Here is an 18,187-nt window from a genome sequence, read left to right on the forward strand (position 1 = left end):
GACATATTGACCAACTAGTGTGTGGGTGATGAAATAATCCTCAAAACTCGCTCTTCAAGTGCATGTCTGTCTCTCAAATTAGAGTTACAGGCTGAGACTCTTTGTATGACTTAAATCCTATATTTCTGACGAGTGTTCTGTTCACTTCTGAGCTACATTTCTCTATCAGCATTGTCCATATGTCTCTGTACCTTCTCAGTACAGTTTCCTTATTGTACCTTCTCAGTACTGTTTCCTTCTTCTACCGTGCATCAAACACATTTCTATCCATATTCTATACATTTCCCTTACTCTCATTCTCTGCAACGTCAGTTCTACACACCGATCAAGGTAATTCTCATCTGTGTGACTCGCCTCGCCTCCCCTCAGGACCCGGGCCTGTGGCCTGACACGGTGGGCAAGTCGTCCAAGGCGGCACTGGAGATTCGCTACCGTCTGCTGCCGTACTTGTACACGCTCTTCTACCAAGCCAACACCGAGGGACGCACCGTCGTCAGGCCATTACTGCACGAGTAAGTCTTTGTTTACTAGAGTCAGCTGATGACTGTCTCGTCAACTGATGTATGTCTTTGTTTACTAGAGTCAGCTGATGTCTGTCTTTGTTCACTGGAGTCAGCTGATGACTGTCTCGTCAGGTGATGTGTGTCTTTGTTTACTTGAGTCAGCTGATGCCCGTCCTCGTTCACTGGAGTCAGCTGATCCCCTCAGTGAAGTACGTTGATTCATTCAATCAGATGGTCAACTTCATCACTGTGTCATAACTCCTTCAGTGGCGTCTGACGGTGCAGCGATGTCAGCTTATGTACCATGTGATGTCACCTGCTTTACTCACCGATGTCTGCCTCATTCACAAGTAATTTCCCACTGCCAACAGTCTGCTGACTGAGCTGTTATTGACCCCTCAGCTCAGCAAACAGCCTCCTGCATGTTATCATGGTCAGCTGATTAAGCAGGTTGCATATATTCGATACACTTTCTGTTGTCTATGGCTGCTGAATTATATATTTCCTTGATGTATGTTCATTCGTTTACTTCCTTTGATTTCTCGTATACTGTGTTATTCATCGACTCCTTCACAATATACAGGTGTAATTCATCAATTCCTACACAAATGTCATTGCAATTCATTTGTGGAAAAAGAATCCCTTCGTGTCAACACTCAGGACTTTGTTTACTGCAATCAGCTGATAGGTCTAGTGACATCAGCTGATTCCTTCACCACGAACCCGGGACCCCTGCGTGGCAGGCGGGAGCGCTACCGCTAGGCTATGATTATCCCAAATAGGGAATTGACTATTCGAATACTATGTACTCGAATACTTTTCGTCTCACGTTGGTGAGCAACGGGGTCTCCACTAGTCATTTCCCATCAGGCTCACACAGCCAGCAGATAGCATTTTTCCGAACCTAACTGTACAACGCGGAGGTATATGAATACGAACAAAGTGCATATGAACGCGTACTTTCAGAGAACATACAAACCTCCAACAGCCAGGATCGAACCCGGGACCCCTGTGTAACAGGCGGGAGCGCTACCGCTAGGCTATGATCGCCCCTAGAGTTAGGTTCGGTAAAATGCTATCTGCTGGCTGTGTGAGCCTGATGGGAAATGACCGATGTAGACCCCTATAGTAGTGATCAGAGCCTAGCGGTAGCGCAAGTGGTGGTCGTCCTAACAAGCCCTCTAACAAATGGTAGTCGCCCTAATAAACCTTCTAACAAGTGGTAGTCGTCCTAATAAACCTTCTAACAAGTGGTGGTCGTCCTAACAAGCCCTCTAACAAATGGTAGTCGCCCTAACAATCCTTCTAACAAGTGGTAGTCGTCCTAACAAACCTTTTAACAAGTGGCAGTCGTCCTAACAAGCCTTCTAACAAGTGGTAGTCGTCCTAACAACCTTCTAACAAGTGGTAGTCGTCCTAACAAACCTTCTAACAAGTGGTAGCCGTCCTAACAAACCTTCTAACAAGTGGTAGTCGTCCTAACAAACCTTCTAACAAGTGGTAGTCGTCCTAACAACCTTCTAACAAGTGGTAGTCGTCCTAACAAAACTTCTAACAAGTGGTAGTCGTCCTAACAAATCATCTAGCTAGTGGCACGCCTATTACTAGTAAACATTCTAGTTGACCTTATGGGTCAGGTCAAAAGTCATAGTAAAGGTCGTAAGTTCTGCTCCAAAGTCGTACCACCGTGTTCAATGGGTCGTACCGCCGTGTTCAAAGGTAGTACTGTCGTGCTCAAAGGTCGTACCGCCGGTACTCAAGGAGTTTCATATCAAGGTATTCTTCAAGCTTGTTTCCTAACTAGGAATATTCTCATTCCAGATTCCCAAGAGACCGTCGTACTTTGAGCGTGGACGACCAGTTCCTGTGGGGTTCCGCCTTCATGATCTCCCCCGTGCTGCAGGAGGGGGTCGTCGAGAGGGTCGTCTACTTCCCATACGATGCCTGGTACGACTACTACACGGTGAGTCTCCTGGTCGTGGCGAGGTACGACCACTTCATGGGAGGGGACGACTAACGTAAGGTGAGTCTGGTCGAGTTTTGGTACGACCACGATAAGGGAAGTCTGGTCTTGTTACGTCTACCATAAAGTAACTATGGTCGAGGTATAACAACCAGAGAGTCGTGTCGAGGTATGGCACGACTACCAGACAATCTGGTCGAAGTATGTTACGAATACCAGACGATCTGGTCGAGGTATGTTACGACTACCAGACAATCTGGTCGAGGTATGGTACGACAACCAGAGTCGTGTCGAGGTATGGTACGACTACCAGACAACCTGGTCGAGTTATGGTACGAGAGAGTCAAATCGAGGCATAGCACGACTACCAGCATAACTGTACGACCTCTTAAACACAAAGGCACGATCCTCTGATCACGACAGGACGACCCTTAAACAAAAGACAGTACGACTCCTGGGTAGGAAAGCGCGACCTTTCTCACCTGAGCCCAGCCGTGATGGTGACATGGGCAGCATTTAAGACGGTACATAAATTAAACACACAAATGAAAAATAGAGGCAGAAATAACACCTAGAAGAGAGAAGCGAAAGACTAAAAGAGCTTAGAAATGGACAATATAAATAATAATGAGGATCAAACATGAAAAAAAAGATATTCACAAATAAGAATACATCTCTTGGCCGGTCAAGACTCTGAATAGATAAAGGGCATTAAATACTTTTAGTCATGAGTAAATTCCAAGTTCTCCTCGTAAGATGAAATTGAGGAGTATTGCAAGGTAGAGTTATGAGGAAGATGGTGAATGTATTAAGCAATTTCCGTGATGCTAAACAATGAAAGACTTTATAAAAGAGACCAGAAAATGCTTCAGTATCTTTACCCCACAAAAAAATAATTATCAATTACTCTTGTGAAAGATAATGTGTCCTCATTCATCTTCGAAAGTGTAAACATTGCGACATCCCCACCACGTAAAGATTGCCTTCGTCTCATCAACATCACCTGGCCTGGACTGGAGGGCAAATCTTCTAAAACCTGGACTATAAATAGGACAAACTGTGCCCGTCACCCACCAGCCTGGCTGCTGGTATCATCACTTTCCCCAAGAACAAATTACTCTTCCTACCAACTTTTACCTTTATTTCCATACATCATTTTCCTCCCTCCCACTACTATCCTTCCCTCTTCCTCCTTCTTTATGCCTTCCATCGTTCTCCTTAACCTTCTTTAGTTATTTTTTTCTCTTACTATCATTCCCTCTTTCTTTCATTCATTCTACACCTTGTATGATTCTCCCCCCGACTTTCTTCTTCTATTATGCCCTTCTTCATCTATTCATCATCACTCTATCCTTTTGTCTTCAGCTGTTATACATTTCTCCACTTTTATTCTTTCATTTCCTTCTCTCCGCTACCCGCTCTTGTGTATTTTTCTATTACACCACTACGTGTTTTTCACTAATGCCAAAGAAGAAGAAGAAGAAGGAGAGAGAGAGAGAGAGAGAGAGAGAGAGAGAGAGAGAGAGAGAGAGAGAGAGAGAGAGAGAGAGAGAGAGAGAATCATCACTTTCACACTCTCACAGAGGACCTGTACAATCCCAGTTTTGAGGGCATCGCACTACTTCTCACACAATCATGATCAAATGTCTCAGCTGCATGGTTACTTAATTGTTCAGGTCTAAATACAGTCATTAAAATTCACCTTAATGACACCATCCCAATCATGAAATCCATCTCAGTCCCTACCGGGCCCCAGTCATTCATCCCACCCAGATCAATAACCCCAATCCATTCCTCTGACCTACCCTAATCACTAAGCCAGTCTTGCCCTAATCAGTAACCTTATTACAACTAGTAACTTCATCCTAATCACCTCCATCCTAATTTCGCCTCTACTGTATCACAGCAGTTAAGCCTGGTCTTATACAGGATAATTCGACTTAAAACCATTCAAATGTCCTTCTCTTTCCGCAGATTATCCTACCTCACTGCTCTCCATCCGTCATTCATTAATTATTGGTTCGTATGACGATGATTACGTCAATTTCAGCGTCACGCCTCATTCTGTGTAATTATTCAACATGTCTAACATACATTCCCTCCTGTACTCTCATGTATTTCTTTGGCCTCTGTGATGTAATCAGTGCTACCTAAATCAAGCCCTTGGCTGTCGATGTCTGCCTTCTAAGGGCAACTTTAACGACCCTTGAGGACGAGGGAACGACCCTTGAGCACGACGGTACGACCCTTGAGCACGACGATACGACCCCTGAGCACAACTGGACGATCCTTGCAAATGATAGCCTGGCCTTTCGACCAGGCACATAACGGTGAGGTCAAAGGCCCTTAAGGGTCAAATCAAAGGCCTGGCTATCATACCCAAGGGTCGTACCGTTGTGCACAAGCGTCGTACCGCCGTGCACAAGAGTCGCACCATCGTACAAAAGCGTCGTACCGTCGTGTTCACTGGGCCATTGAAATTACAATCCAGTAGAGTAAAACAGAATACAACCCCGGTATACCATGGTATACCACAATATACCACAGTATACCAGAGTATACCATCATATATAGCAAACATAACATGTTCTTCCTCCTTTACAGGGCACGCCTATCGAATGGCCTGGGGAATACCTCAACGTATCCGCTCCGAGGAACATAATTCCCCTCCATATACGTGGGGGCCACGTCCTTCCAACTCAGCGACCAGCCCTGAACACCCAGCTGTCCAGGAAGGAGCCCTTTGGGCTCCTGGTGGCCATAGGGCTGGACCGCAGGGCCTCAGGGCTGCTCTTCTGGGACGATGGTGAGGGCATAGACACAGTGCCTGAGAGGGACCTCGGCCTGGTGGAGTTCTCCTTCGTGCAGGTGAGTCACTGGGGTTGTTTGGGGATCAAGGGTGGGCTAGGGTTGAGGGAAGGTGGGCGAGGCTAGCTATTATGGGGTTGGCTACAGTGAGGTTGGCCTTGGATATGTGTGAGGTTGGATGCAGTGAGTCTGGCTACAGTGAGGTTGGCTATGAAGTTGGCTACAGTGGGGGGTTAGCTTGGAAAGCGTGTGAGGTTGGCTGAGGAAGAGTGAGAGGTTGACCGTGGAGGTAGGTTACACAGCGTACGATCCCAGGGAGAATATTATCGTTATCGCACGACCCTTTGAACACAACAGTACGACTCTTAGGTACGAGGGCCTGATCTACGACCTGATCGTTAAGGGGATGGACCCCAAAGCCAAGCCAGTAGACCCAAGGGTCGTATCGTCGTGTTCAAGGGTCGTATCGTCGTGTTCAAGGGCAGTATCGTCGTGTTCAAGGGTCGTATCGTCGTGTTCAAGGGTCGCACCGTCGTGCTCATGGGTCGTACCGCCGTGTTCAAGGGTCGTGCCGTCGTGTTCAAGGGTCGTAACGTCGCGCTCAGGGGTCGTACCGTCGTGTTCAAGGGTCGTAACGTCGCGCTCAGGGGTCGTACCGTCGTGTTCAATGGTCGTAACGTCGCGCTCAGGGGTCGTACCGTCGTGTTCAAGAGTCGTAACGTCGCGCTCAGGGGTCGTACCGTCGTGTCCAAGGGTCGTAACGTCGCGCTCAGGGTTCGTACCGTCGTGTTCAAGGGTCGTACCGTCGTGCTCAGGGGTCGTACCGTCGTGTTCAAGGGTCGTAACGTCATGTTCAGAGGTCGTACGTCGTGCATAAAACATCTTCACCCTGGAGTCTCTATAATCTCCCCCTTCAACTCTATAATTTTAAATCATACTTCTATAACTCCCCAGTACAATCTGTAATCTCCTCCTTTACTTCTGTAATCCCGCAGGATTATAAAGGTGTAGGTAATCCCTCTGGATCTCTCACTATCCTCTGTAATTCCCTAGGACACCTGTATAATGCCCTAAGATACCTCTATAATCCCTAGGACACCTGTATAATCCCCTAAGACTCCTGTATAATGCACTAGGACACCTGTATAATCCCCCTAAGACTCCTTAGAATGCACTAGGACACCTGTATAATCCCCTAGTACACCTCTATAAATTCCCCTAAGACCTGTATAATCCCCTAAGAAATCTGCATAATCCCCTGCGATACATCTGTAATCCCCAAGGACACCTCTATAATTCTCCAGAATGCTTCTATAACTACCTGATTGCGTCCTCACTCGTACCTGATCCTACCACTCCTGCAGTTGAGACCAGTTGCTCGAGTCCTGTGATTACTATGTGTAATCACCATTTATAATTACTATTTGTGATTACTGTTTGTGTGTCGGGGAGAGAGCTTTTACACTCTTATCGTCCCGTCTCCTAACCATGAATGTCTTTGCCGTGTCTTTACTCCTATGCGTTGTACTTATACACACCACAGCCCCAAGATGAGGATGAAGAGCTGGGTGGAGTGTGGGCCCATTGCGGTGACTGGGATTCGAACCTATGCGTGCTCTGACCCCTGGTCGCCCATGCATGCTAACCGATACACCACAGAGGCCCGTCACGTTTCGCTCATGTTAAGCAGTAAAAAAAAAAAAGATCTTGAATCAGGTCAACAACAGGTTTTGATGACAAGGAATGACAACCCCCCTCGCCTGTGAGGCTTCAGATGGTAACTGTGAAGCCTCCCTCAACCCATGGGGGAGGTTTACTTGACCTCTGCAGGTGTGGGGGAGGAAGCGCTTCAAGATATGATGCACTTCTAAATAAATGCTAAGAGTATCATCTGCTGAATTACAATACTAAAGTTTATTCAGTATTTTGATGGCAGAGAATCCATCCCTACAATATGAAGTGACATAAGTAGACATCAAATGAGTAAAAGATTATTTTCCCAACTTACAAACGAAAGTGGGTTTATTCTCGGGCCCCTTTGTAACTGAACAATCATCCCTGGGTCCCAGTGAGGTTATGGCAACATCAACAGTGCATTGCCATCAATAATTCGGAATCAACAAGATGCCCACAATAACATTCCTCCCCCATAAACCACCACCTAATTCTATATTTGTCACTGTGAGTCTTATATAAATTGTGTCTAATCGACTGGAACAGTTGAGAATGTTTTCTTTCAGCACTAGAAATCAAAATTCAGATTCTTCTGAATGCAACCGAACCCACCATGCCCCGATCCTTAACAAATCTATATAAATATGACCACTATTATTACAGAACCTCCTCACGATGAGTGTGGTGGAAAATGTGAACGGAAACCTCGATGGACTAAGGCTGATGGACTTGGAGTTCCTGGGAGTCGAGATGAAGCCCTCAGCCATCTTCCTGAAGCAAGAGGGAGACGATCTCCTGAGCCATGAGATCGACCTCACGAACAACTTTACCTATGAGGTCCAGGCCATGAGACTCCGAGTCGCCGTCGATATCGAACTCAAAAGGAATTTCACCATCGAACTGATGGACATCTGGTACTATACTGTTGACATAAGCTGAGGTGGTATGAAGCTATCTACACTGAGGCCATGACCCTTATGGTATGGTCACACACACACACACACACACACACACACACACACAAAGATGAACGACAAATGAAGGGGAAAAAACACGTCAATAATATCAATATCAAATCTTTCAGCTCTCTCTCTCTCTCTCTCTCTCTCTCTCTCTCTCTCTCTCTCTCTCTCTCTCTCTCTCTCTCTCTCTCTCCAGTACCATTTCCTAACCCGCATGGGACATGTTATACTCTACGACCCACTTATGTCGCCCACGCACCAAACAAAGCCCCACTTGAAACGACCATCTACTCCACAATCACCACTAAGGACGACCACCTACCCCACAATCACCACTGGGGACAACTATTTGCCCCACATCCACCAATGAGGACGACCATATACCACACGTTCCCCACTGTGGATGCTCATATACGGCATAAACCCCTCTGTGGAAGTCGACACTCCCCACAATTCCCAGTGCGGAAGCACGAATATCACAATCCCCAAGGAAGACGACCATTTACAGTAAATTCCCCACTGTATGCGCCTATGTACAACACAAGCACCACTGAGAGCATAAAATCCAACTGTGAAAGCCAATGTACCATACATACCCCATTAAAAAGGCCAAATGATCCAATACGGAGCAATTAAGGGTGAGAAATGACCTTATCAATTACATCTATATCTAAAGGGACACTTAGAGCAGAATCAGGTCACGAAAAGGGGTTACAGGGTCAAAATCTATTACCCCGGCAGTCTCACGGGGAACTTAAAGACAAGAAGGACCTAAAAAAAAAAAAGGTTAAAGTACACCACCATAATACAAAAGGGTTGAATGTCTGTGACTTGAGCATATATATATCTTTTCTTTTTTTCTTTCTTTCATACTATTCGCCATTTCCCGCGTTAGCGAGGTAGCGCAAGGAAATAGACGGAAAAATGGCCAAACCCAACCACATACACATGCATATACATACATGTCCACACACGCACATATACATACCTATACATTTCAACATATACATATATATATATATATATATATATATATATATATATATATATATATATATATATATATAATATATATATATACAGACTATGGATAGAGTGGGCTATGGATAGAGGTGTGCGCAGGAGGATGGATGTGCTGGAAATGAGATGTTTGAGGACAATGTGTGGTGTGAGGTGGTTTGATCGAGTAAGTAACGTAAGGGTAAGAGAGATGTGTGGAAATAAAAAGAGCGTGGTTGAGAGAGCAGAAGAGGGTGCTTTGAAATGGTTTGGGCACATGGAGAGAATGAGTGAGGAAAGATTGACCAAGAGGATATATGTGTCGGAGGTGGAGGGAACGAGGAGAAGTGGGAGACCAAATTGGAGGTGGAAAGATGGAGTGAAAAAGATTTTGTGTGATCGCGGCCTGAACATGCAGGAGGGTGAAAGGAGGGCAAGGAATAGAGTGAACTGGATCGATGTGGTATACCGGGGTTGACGTGCTGTCAGTGGATTGAATCAGGGCATGTGAAGCGTCTGGGGTAAACCATGGAAAGCTGTGTAGGTATGTATATTTGCGTGTGTGGACGTATGTATATACATGTGTATGGGGGTGGGTTGGGCCATTTCTTTCGTCTGTTTCCTTGCGCTACCTCGCAAACGCGGGAGACAGCGACAAAGCAAAAAAAAAAAATATATATATACATGAGTATGGGGGGTGGTTGGGCCATTTCTTCGTTGTTTCCTTGCGCTACCACGCAAACCGGGAACATCGACAAAAGCAAAAAAAAAAAAATATATATATATATACAGACATATACATATATACACATGTACATAATTCATACTTGCTGCCTTTATTCATTCCCGTCCCCACCACGCCACACATGAAATGACAACTCCCTCCCCCCCATGCGCGCAAGGTAGCGGTAGGAAAAAAAAACACTCCCCCCCATGCGCGCAAGGTAGCGGTAGGAAAAAAAAACAAAGGCCACATTCATTCACACTCAGTCTCTAGCTGTCATGTATAATGCACCGAAACCACAGCTCCCACAACACTTTCCATGAGGTTACCCGAGACGCTTCACATGCCCTAGTTCAATCCATTGACAGCACCTCGACCCCAGTATATGACATCGTTCCAATTCACTCAATTCCTTGCATGCCTTTCACCCTCCTGCATGTATAGACCCCAATCGCTCAAAATCTTTTTCACTCTATCTTTCCATCTCCAATTTGATCTCCTACTTCTCATTCCCTCCACCTCTGACACATATATCATCTATGTCAATCTTTCCTTACTCATTCTCTCCATGTGACCAAACCATTTCAAAACACCCTCTTCTGCTCTCTCAACCACACTCTTTTTATTACCACACATCTCTCTTACCCTTTCATTACTTACTCGATCAAACCACCTCACACCACATATTGTCCTCAAACATCTCATTTCCAACACATCCACCCTTCTTTGCACACCTTTATCTATACCCCACGCCTTGCAACCATATAACATTGTTGGAACCACTATTCCATTTTTGCTTTCCAAGATAACATTCTCACCTTCCACACATTTTTCAATGCTCCCAGAACTTTCGCCCCCTCCCCCACCCTGTGACTCACTTCTGCCTCCATGGTTCCATCCACTGCCAAATCCACTCCCAGATATCTAAAACACTTCACTTCCTCCAGTTTTTCTCCATTCAAACTTACCTCCAACTGACTTGTCCCTCAACCCTACTGGTCCTAATAACCTTGCTTTTATTCACATTTACTCTCAGCTTTCTTCTTTCACACACTTTACCAAACTCAGTCATCAGCTTCTACAGTTTCTCACCCGAATCAGCCACCAGCACTGTATCATCAGTGAACAACAACTGACTCGCTTCCAAGCCCTCTCATCCATAACAGACTGCAAACTTGAACCTTCTCTCCAAAATTCTTGCATTCACCTCCCTAACAACCCCATCCAGAAACAAATTAAACAATCATGGAGACATCAGCACACCCCTGCCACAAACTGACATTCAATGGGAACCAATCACTTTTCTCTCTTACTAGTCGTACACATGCCTTACATCCTCGATAAAAACTTTTCACTGCTTCTAGCAACTTACCTCCTGCACCATATACCCTTAATACTTTCCACAGAGCATCTCTATCAACTCTATCATATGCCTTCTCCAGATACATAAATGCTACAAACAAATCCATTTGTTTTTCTAAGTATTTCTCACATCCATTCTTCAAAGCAGACACCTGATCCACACATCCTCTACCACTTTTGAAACTGCACTGCTCTTCCCCAATCTGAGGCGCTCTACATGCCTTTACCCTCTCAATCAATACCCTCCTATACAATTTCCTAGGAATAATCAACAAACTTATACCTCTGTAATTTGAACACTTAGCTTTATCTCCTTTGCCTTTGTACAATGGCACTATGCATGCATTCCACCAATCCTCAGGCAATTCACCATGAACCATACATACACTGAATATCCTCACCAACCAATCAACTACACAGTCACCCCCTCTTTTAATAAATTCCCCTGCAATACTATCCAAACCTGCTGCCTTGCCAGCTTTCACCTTCCACAAAGCTTTCACTACCTCTTCTCTGTTTAACAAACAATTCTTTTTTTCATTTTTTATTATACTTTGTCGCTGTCTCCCGCGTTAACGAGGTAGCGCAAGGAAACAGAAGAAAGAATGGCACAACACACCTACATACACATGTATTACATACACGTCCACACATGCACATATACATACCTCTACATTTCAATGTATACATATATATACTTACACAGAGATATACATATATATATATACATGTTCCTATGGGTCCACGGGGAAAATGAAACACGATAAGTTCCCAAGCGCACTTTCGTGTAATACTCACATCATCAGGGGAGACACAAGAGAGAAATATAAGTCAGTTGATATACATTGAAGAGACGAAGCTAGGATGCCATTTGGTAAACATGGCATCGAAACCACAGCTCCCTTTCCACATCCAGGCCCCACAAAACTTTCCATGTACATAATTCACACTTGCTGCCTTTATTTATTCCCGTCGCCACCCCGCCAAACATGAAATGACAACCCCTTCCCCTGCACGCACGTGAGGTAACACTAGGAAAAGACAACAAAGGCCACATTTGTTTACACTCAGTCTCAAGCTGTCATGTATAATGCACCAAAACCACAGCTCCCTTTCCACATCCAGGCCCCACAAAACTTTCCATGGTTTACCCCAGATGCTCCACATGCTCTGGTTCAATCCATTGACCGCACATCAACCCTAGTATACTACATCGTTCCAATTCACTCTAATCCTTGTATGCCTTTCACCCTCCTGCATGTTCAGGCCCCAATCGCTCAAAATCTTTTTTCACTCCATCCACCTCCAATTTGGTTTCCCACTTCTCTTCATTCCCACCACCTCTGACACATATATCCTCTTTGTCAATCTTTCCTCACTCATTCTCTCCATGTAACCAAACCATTTCAAAACACCCTCTTCTGCTCTCTCAACCACACTCTTTTTATTACCACACATCTCTGTTACCCTTTCATTACTTACTCAATCAAACCACCTCACACCACATCTTATCCTCAAACATCTCATTTCCAACACATCCACCCTCCTCCGCACAACCTATCTATAGCCCACACCTCGCAAACATATAACATTGACAGAACCACTATTCCTTCAAACATAACCCATTTTTGCTTTCCGAGATAATGTTCTCGCCTTCCACACATCTTTCAACACTCCCAGAACTTTCGCCCCCTCCCCCACCCTGTGACTCACTTCTGTTTCCATGGTTCCATCTGCTGCCAAATCCACTCCCAGATGTCTAAAACACTTCACTTTCTTCAGTTTTTCTCCATTCAAACTTACCCTCCTAACTGACTTGTCCCTCTACCCTACTGTACCTAATAACCTTGCTCTTATTCACATTTACCCTCGGCTTTCTTCTTTCACACACTTTACTAAACTCAGTCACCAGCTTCTGCAGTTTCTCATCCGAATCAGCCACCAGTGCTGTATCATCAACAAACAACAAGTGACTCACTTCCCAAGCCCTCTCATCCACAACACACTGCTTACTTATCCCTCTCTCCAAAACTCTCACATTCACCTCCCTAACAACCCCATCCATAAACAAATTAAGCAACCATGGAGACATCACGCACCCCTGCTGCAAACTGACATTCACTGAGAACCAATCACTTTCCTCTCTTCCCACTCATATGTGGAAAATATCTCATAATGTTTCCCTAAGCTGATAGATACCCATCAAATATGAAGCCAATAATAGAATAATCTTTTCAAAGAGTAACTAATCAAATACTTAATCATTGTATTCAATATGAAATATGGTCCTTATACTGAGGTGTTAAGCAAATCTAATGCCCTCATAAATATACCAAAAAATGTTGGGAATTTTTTAGTACAAAAAAATTTTGCATTAAAATTGAAATATAATGAAACACTTCCTTATTTACTTTAATTTATACTTAGTTGCTGTCTCCCGCGTTAGTGAGGTTGGGCAAAGAAACAAACAAAAGAATGGCCCAACCCACCAACATACACATGTATGTGCATAAACGCCTACACATGCACATTTACATACCTATACATTTCAACATATACATACACAGACATACACATATATACACATGTACATATCCATACTTGCTGCCTTTATCCATTCCCCTTACCACCCCGCCACACATGAAATGGCACCCCCTTCCCCCGCGCACTTGTGAGGTAGCGCTAGGAATAGACAACAAAGGCCACATTCATTCATACTCGTCTCTAGCTGTCATGTGTAACACACTGAAACCACAGCTCCCTTTCCACATCCAGACCCCATAAACCTTTCTATGGTTCACCCCAGACGCTTCACATGCCCTGGTTCACTCATGTGACAGCACGTCAACCCCGGTATACCACATCATTCCAATTCACTCTATTCCTTGCACACCTTTCACCCTCCTGTATGTTCACAACCCCAGTATACCACATCATTCCATTTCATTCTATTCCTTGCACAACATTCACCCTCCTGTACGTTCAGGCCCTGATTGCTCAAAATCTTTTTCACTCCATCCTTCCACCTCCAATTTGGTTTCCCACTTCTCCTCCTTCCCTCCACCTCCGACACATATATCCTCTTTGTCAATCTTTACTCACTCATTCTCTCCATGTGACCAAACCATTTCAAAACACCCTCTTCTGCTCTCTCAACCACACTCTTTTTATTATCACACATCTCTTTTACTTTTTCATTACTTAATCAAACCACCTCACACCACATATTGTCCTCAAACATCTCATTTCCATCACATCCACCCTCCTATGCACAACCCTATCTATAGCCCATGCCTCGCAACCATATAACATTGATGGAACCACTATTACTTCAAACATACCCATTTTTGCTATCCAAGATAACATTCTCGCGTTCCACACATTCTTCAACACTCAAAGAACCTTTGCCCCCTCCCCCACCCTGTGACTCACTTCCACTTCCATGGTTCCTTCCACTGCCAAATCCACTCCCAGATATCTAAAACACTTCACTTCCTCCAGTTTTTCTCCATTCAAACTTACCCCCCAATTAACTTGTCCCTCAACCCTACTGAACCTAATAACCTTGCTCTTATTCACATTCACTCTCAGCTTTCTTCTTTCACACACTTTACCAAACTCAGCCACCAACTTCTGCAGTTTCTCACCCAAATCAGCCACCAGCACTATATCATCAGTGAACAACAACTGACTCACTTCCCAAGACCTCTCATCCACAACAGACTGCATACTTGCTCCTCTTTCCAAAACTCTTGCATCCACTCCCTAACAACCCCACCCATAAACAAATTAAAAAGCCATGGAGACATCACACACCTGATGCAAACAAACATTCACTGGGAACCAATCACTTTCCTCTCTTCCTACTCATACACATGCCTTACATCCTTGATAAAAACTTTTTACTGCTTCTAGCAGCTTACCTCCCACACCATATACTCTTAATACCTTCCACAAAGAATCTCTATCAACTCTATCATATGCCTTCTCCAGATCCATATATGCTATATACAAATCCATATGTTTTTCTAAGTATTTCTCACATACATTCTTGAAAGCAAACACCTGATCCACACATCCTCTACCACTTCTCCAATCTCATGCTCTGTACATGCCTTTATCCTTTCAATCAATACCCTCCCATATAATTTCCCAGGAATACTCAACAAACTTATACCTCTGTAATTTGAACACTCAGCTTTATCCCCTTTGCCTTTGTACAATGGCACTATGCATGCACTCTGCCAATCCTCAAGTAAAACACTTCTATACTTCAAATTATCACTGAAATTACCTCATAATGCTTCCTATAGCCATCAGAAATCAATTAAATACAAATGCAATAGTCATAGTATATTCATAGAGAGTAACTAGTCAAATGATTAATTATTGGCCTTTGTGAAACCTAAACAGCATTTCAACCCTAGATTTGTATTAAGCATTAAAAATAGTCCTTATACTGTGGTTTTGAAGCAAATCTATCAATCTCAAAAAAAACATAAAAAATTGCAGGGTATTTCATAGTCCACAAAAACTTTTGTTTAAAACTGACACACAACATAATGAAAAGCTTCTATACTTGATATAATCACGGAAAATATTTCAAAATGATTCCCTAAACTGATATATACCCATCACATACAAAGCCAATAATCACAGAGTCTTTCTGCTAACCTTACAAATACTTAATCATAGCCAATAATCACATTATCTTTTTAAAGAGTAACCATTTAAATATGTTTTTAAAGGCCTTACCGTGACTCAAAACAACCCTAGATTTGTATTTAGCATGAATAACAATCCTTTCACTGAAATTTTTAGAAACGTCTTTGGTCTTCAGAAAATACCAAAATTTGCAGGTAATAATTCAGGGTATTTTCTAGCCCTCCAAATTTTCTGTTTTCAAATTGAAATATAACATAAAGAAAACCTTCTATACTTGACAGAATCACGGAAAATATCTCAGTATGCTTCCTCAAGCCGATAGATATCCAACAAACACAAAGCCAGTATTCATAGACTCTTTTGAAAGATTAACCTTATAAATAATCAATTATAGGCCTTGATGACACACAAACAATACTTCAACCCCATATTCATATTCAGCACAAACACTAGTACACGAACTTAGATTTCAGAGCAGATCTCTTATGCTCAGAAAAATCCCAAAAATTGCAGGTAACAGTTCAGGGTATTTTGTTGCCCAAAAACCTTTGTTTTGAATCTAATCTTTAGCAAAATGAAATACTTCTATAATTAACATAATCATGGACAATATCTAATAATACTTCCAGAAGCCAAAATATACTCATTATATACAAATTACATACTCATTATATACAAGCCAATAATAACAGAAGCTTCTTGGAGAGTAATCATATAAATAATCACAAGCCTTAATGAGACCTAAAACATTATTTCAACTGCATATTCATATTCAGCATGAAAAGTAGTCCTTGTATTGATTTTCTTTTTTAGCAAATACATTAATTTCAGAAAAATATAGGTATTTCTTTTAGCCCTTGCAAAAAACTTGCTTAAACTGAAATACAACACACTAAAAAGCATCTGTACTTGATATAATCTTAGAAAATATCTCAATTCTTCACTAAGCAAATAAATTTCCATCAAATACTAAACCAATTATCATAGAATCTTTGATAAGAATAACCATTTAAGTACTTAATTACAGTGCTTTATGACAATCAAACAATATTTCAAAACCAGATTCATATTCACAATGAAAAACAGTCCTTATACTGATGTTTTCAAGCAACTCTAATAGCGTCAGAGAATACCAAAAATTCCAGGCAAAGGTTCATTTTAATATTTCAATCCAAAAAGGCTTTTGTTTTAAAATGGAAATATAATAAAATACTTTTACAATTAACATAATCAAGGAAAAATATCCCATTATACACCCCCACGGTGATGAATACCCATCAAATAGGAAACCAATAATCACAGAATCTTTTGAAAGATCAATAATCTAAATACTTAATTACAGGCCTTATTGAGACTCAGAACAGTATGTCAACCCCAAATTTATAGCATGAAAAAAGTCTTTATACTGAGGTTTTCAAGCAAAGCTATTAGCCTCAGAAAACACCAAAAATTGTAGGCAATACTTCAAGGTACTTTTAAGCCCCCCCAAAAAAAAATTGTTTTAAAATTAAAATAAACTGAAACACTTCTATAGTTTATGTAATTACCAAAAAATATAAAGCCATAATGTTTCCTAAAGCCAACGGATTTCTAATAAATACAAAGCAGGGGCGAAAATTCTGGGAGCCTTGAAGAATGTGTGGAAGTCGAGAACATTATCTCGGAAAGCAAAAATGGGTATGTTTGAAGGAATAGTGGTTCCAACAATGTTGTATGGTTGCGAGGCGTGGGCTATGGATAGAGTTGTGCGCAGGAGGATGGATGTGCTGGAAATGAGATGTTTGAGGACAATGTGTGGTGTGAGGTGGTTTGATCGAGTAAGTAACGTAAGGGTAAGAGAGATGTGTGGAAATAAAAAGAGCGTGGCTGAGAGAGCAGAAGAGGGTGTTTTGAAATGGTTTGGGCACATGGAGAGAATGAGTGAGGAAAGATTGACCAAGAGGATATATGTGTCGGAGGTGGAGGGAACGAGGAGAAGAGGGAGACCAAATTGGAGGTGGAAAGATGGAGTGAAAAAGATTTTGTGTGATCGGGGACTGAACATGCAGGAGGGTGAAAGGAGGGCAAGGAATAGAGTGAATTGGAGCGATGTGGTATACCGGGGTTGACGTGCTGTCAGTGGATTGAATCAGGGCATGTAAAGCGTCTGGGGTAAACCATGGAAAGCTGTGTAGGTATGTATATTTGCGTGTGTGGACGTATGTATATACATGTGTATGGGGGTGGGTTGGGCCATTTCTTTCGTCTGTTTCCTTGCGCTACCTCGCAAACGCGGGAGAGAAAAAAAAAAAAAAAAAAAAAAAAAGCAAACTGTGTAAAAAATTTTACTTTTTTTTGTTCCTCATTCATAACTTATCTTTTTAATTCATCGTGTCTAAAGAGTATAGAGAATGGCTTTTATTCTCTCGAAACTTTGCTTTTTTGAAATTTTGAAATTTACCTATTTACCAGAACATTCCAGATAGATTCAGTGCTAAGTAGCTGATGTAGAACTTTCTAGAAGTTTCCAGTAATATATACAGTAGTC

The 18,187-nt window shown here is 42.6% G+C and overlaps 1 protein-coding gene across 3 annotated transcripts in view; it reads left to right on the top strand.

The window, feature by feature from the left end:
- LOC139756360 (maltase-glucoamylase-like) overlaps window positions 1–8,105 on the top strand; it is a 70,762-nt gene extending 62,657 nt beyond the window's left edge. For all 3 annotated transcript variants that reach the window (XM_071675729.1, XM_071675740.1, XM_071675748.1), the window contains exons 37-40: window positions 370–512; window positions 2,325–2,466; window positions 5,071–5,334; window positions 7,612–8,105. In XM_071675729.1, the coding sequence (XP_071531830.1) occupies window positions 370–512; window positions 2,325–2,466; window positions 5,071–5,334; window positions 7,612–7,887 (825 nt within the window). In that variant the 3' untranslated portion in view covers window positions 7,888–8,105. The remainder of the gene's footprint in view (window positions 1–369; window positions 513–2,324; window positions 2,467–5,070; window positions 5,335–7,611) is intronic.
- Window positions 8,106–18,187: the final 10,082 nt, after the last annotated feature.

The sequence above is a fragment of the Panulirus ornatus genome, chromosome 2, assembly GCF_036320965.1.
Source record: "Panulirus ornatus isolate Po-2019 chromosome 2, ASM3632096v1, whole genome shotgun sequence".
In the NCBI taxonomy this organism is placed as follows: domain Eukaryota; kingdom Metazoa; phylum Arthropoda; class Malacostraca; order Decapoda; family Palinuridae; genus Panulirus; species Panulirus ornatus.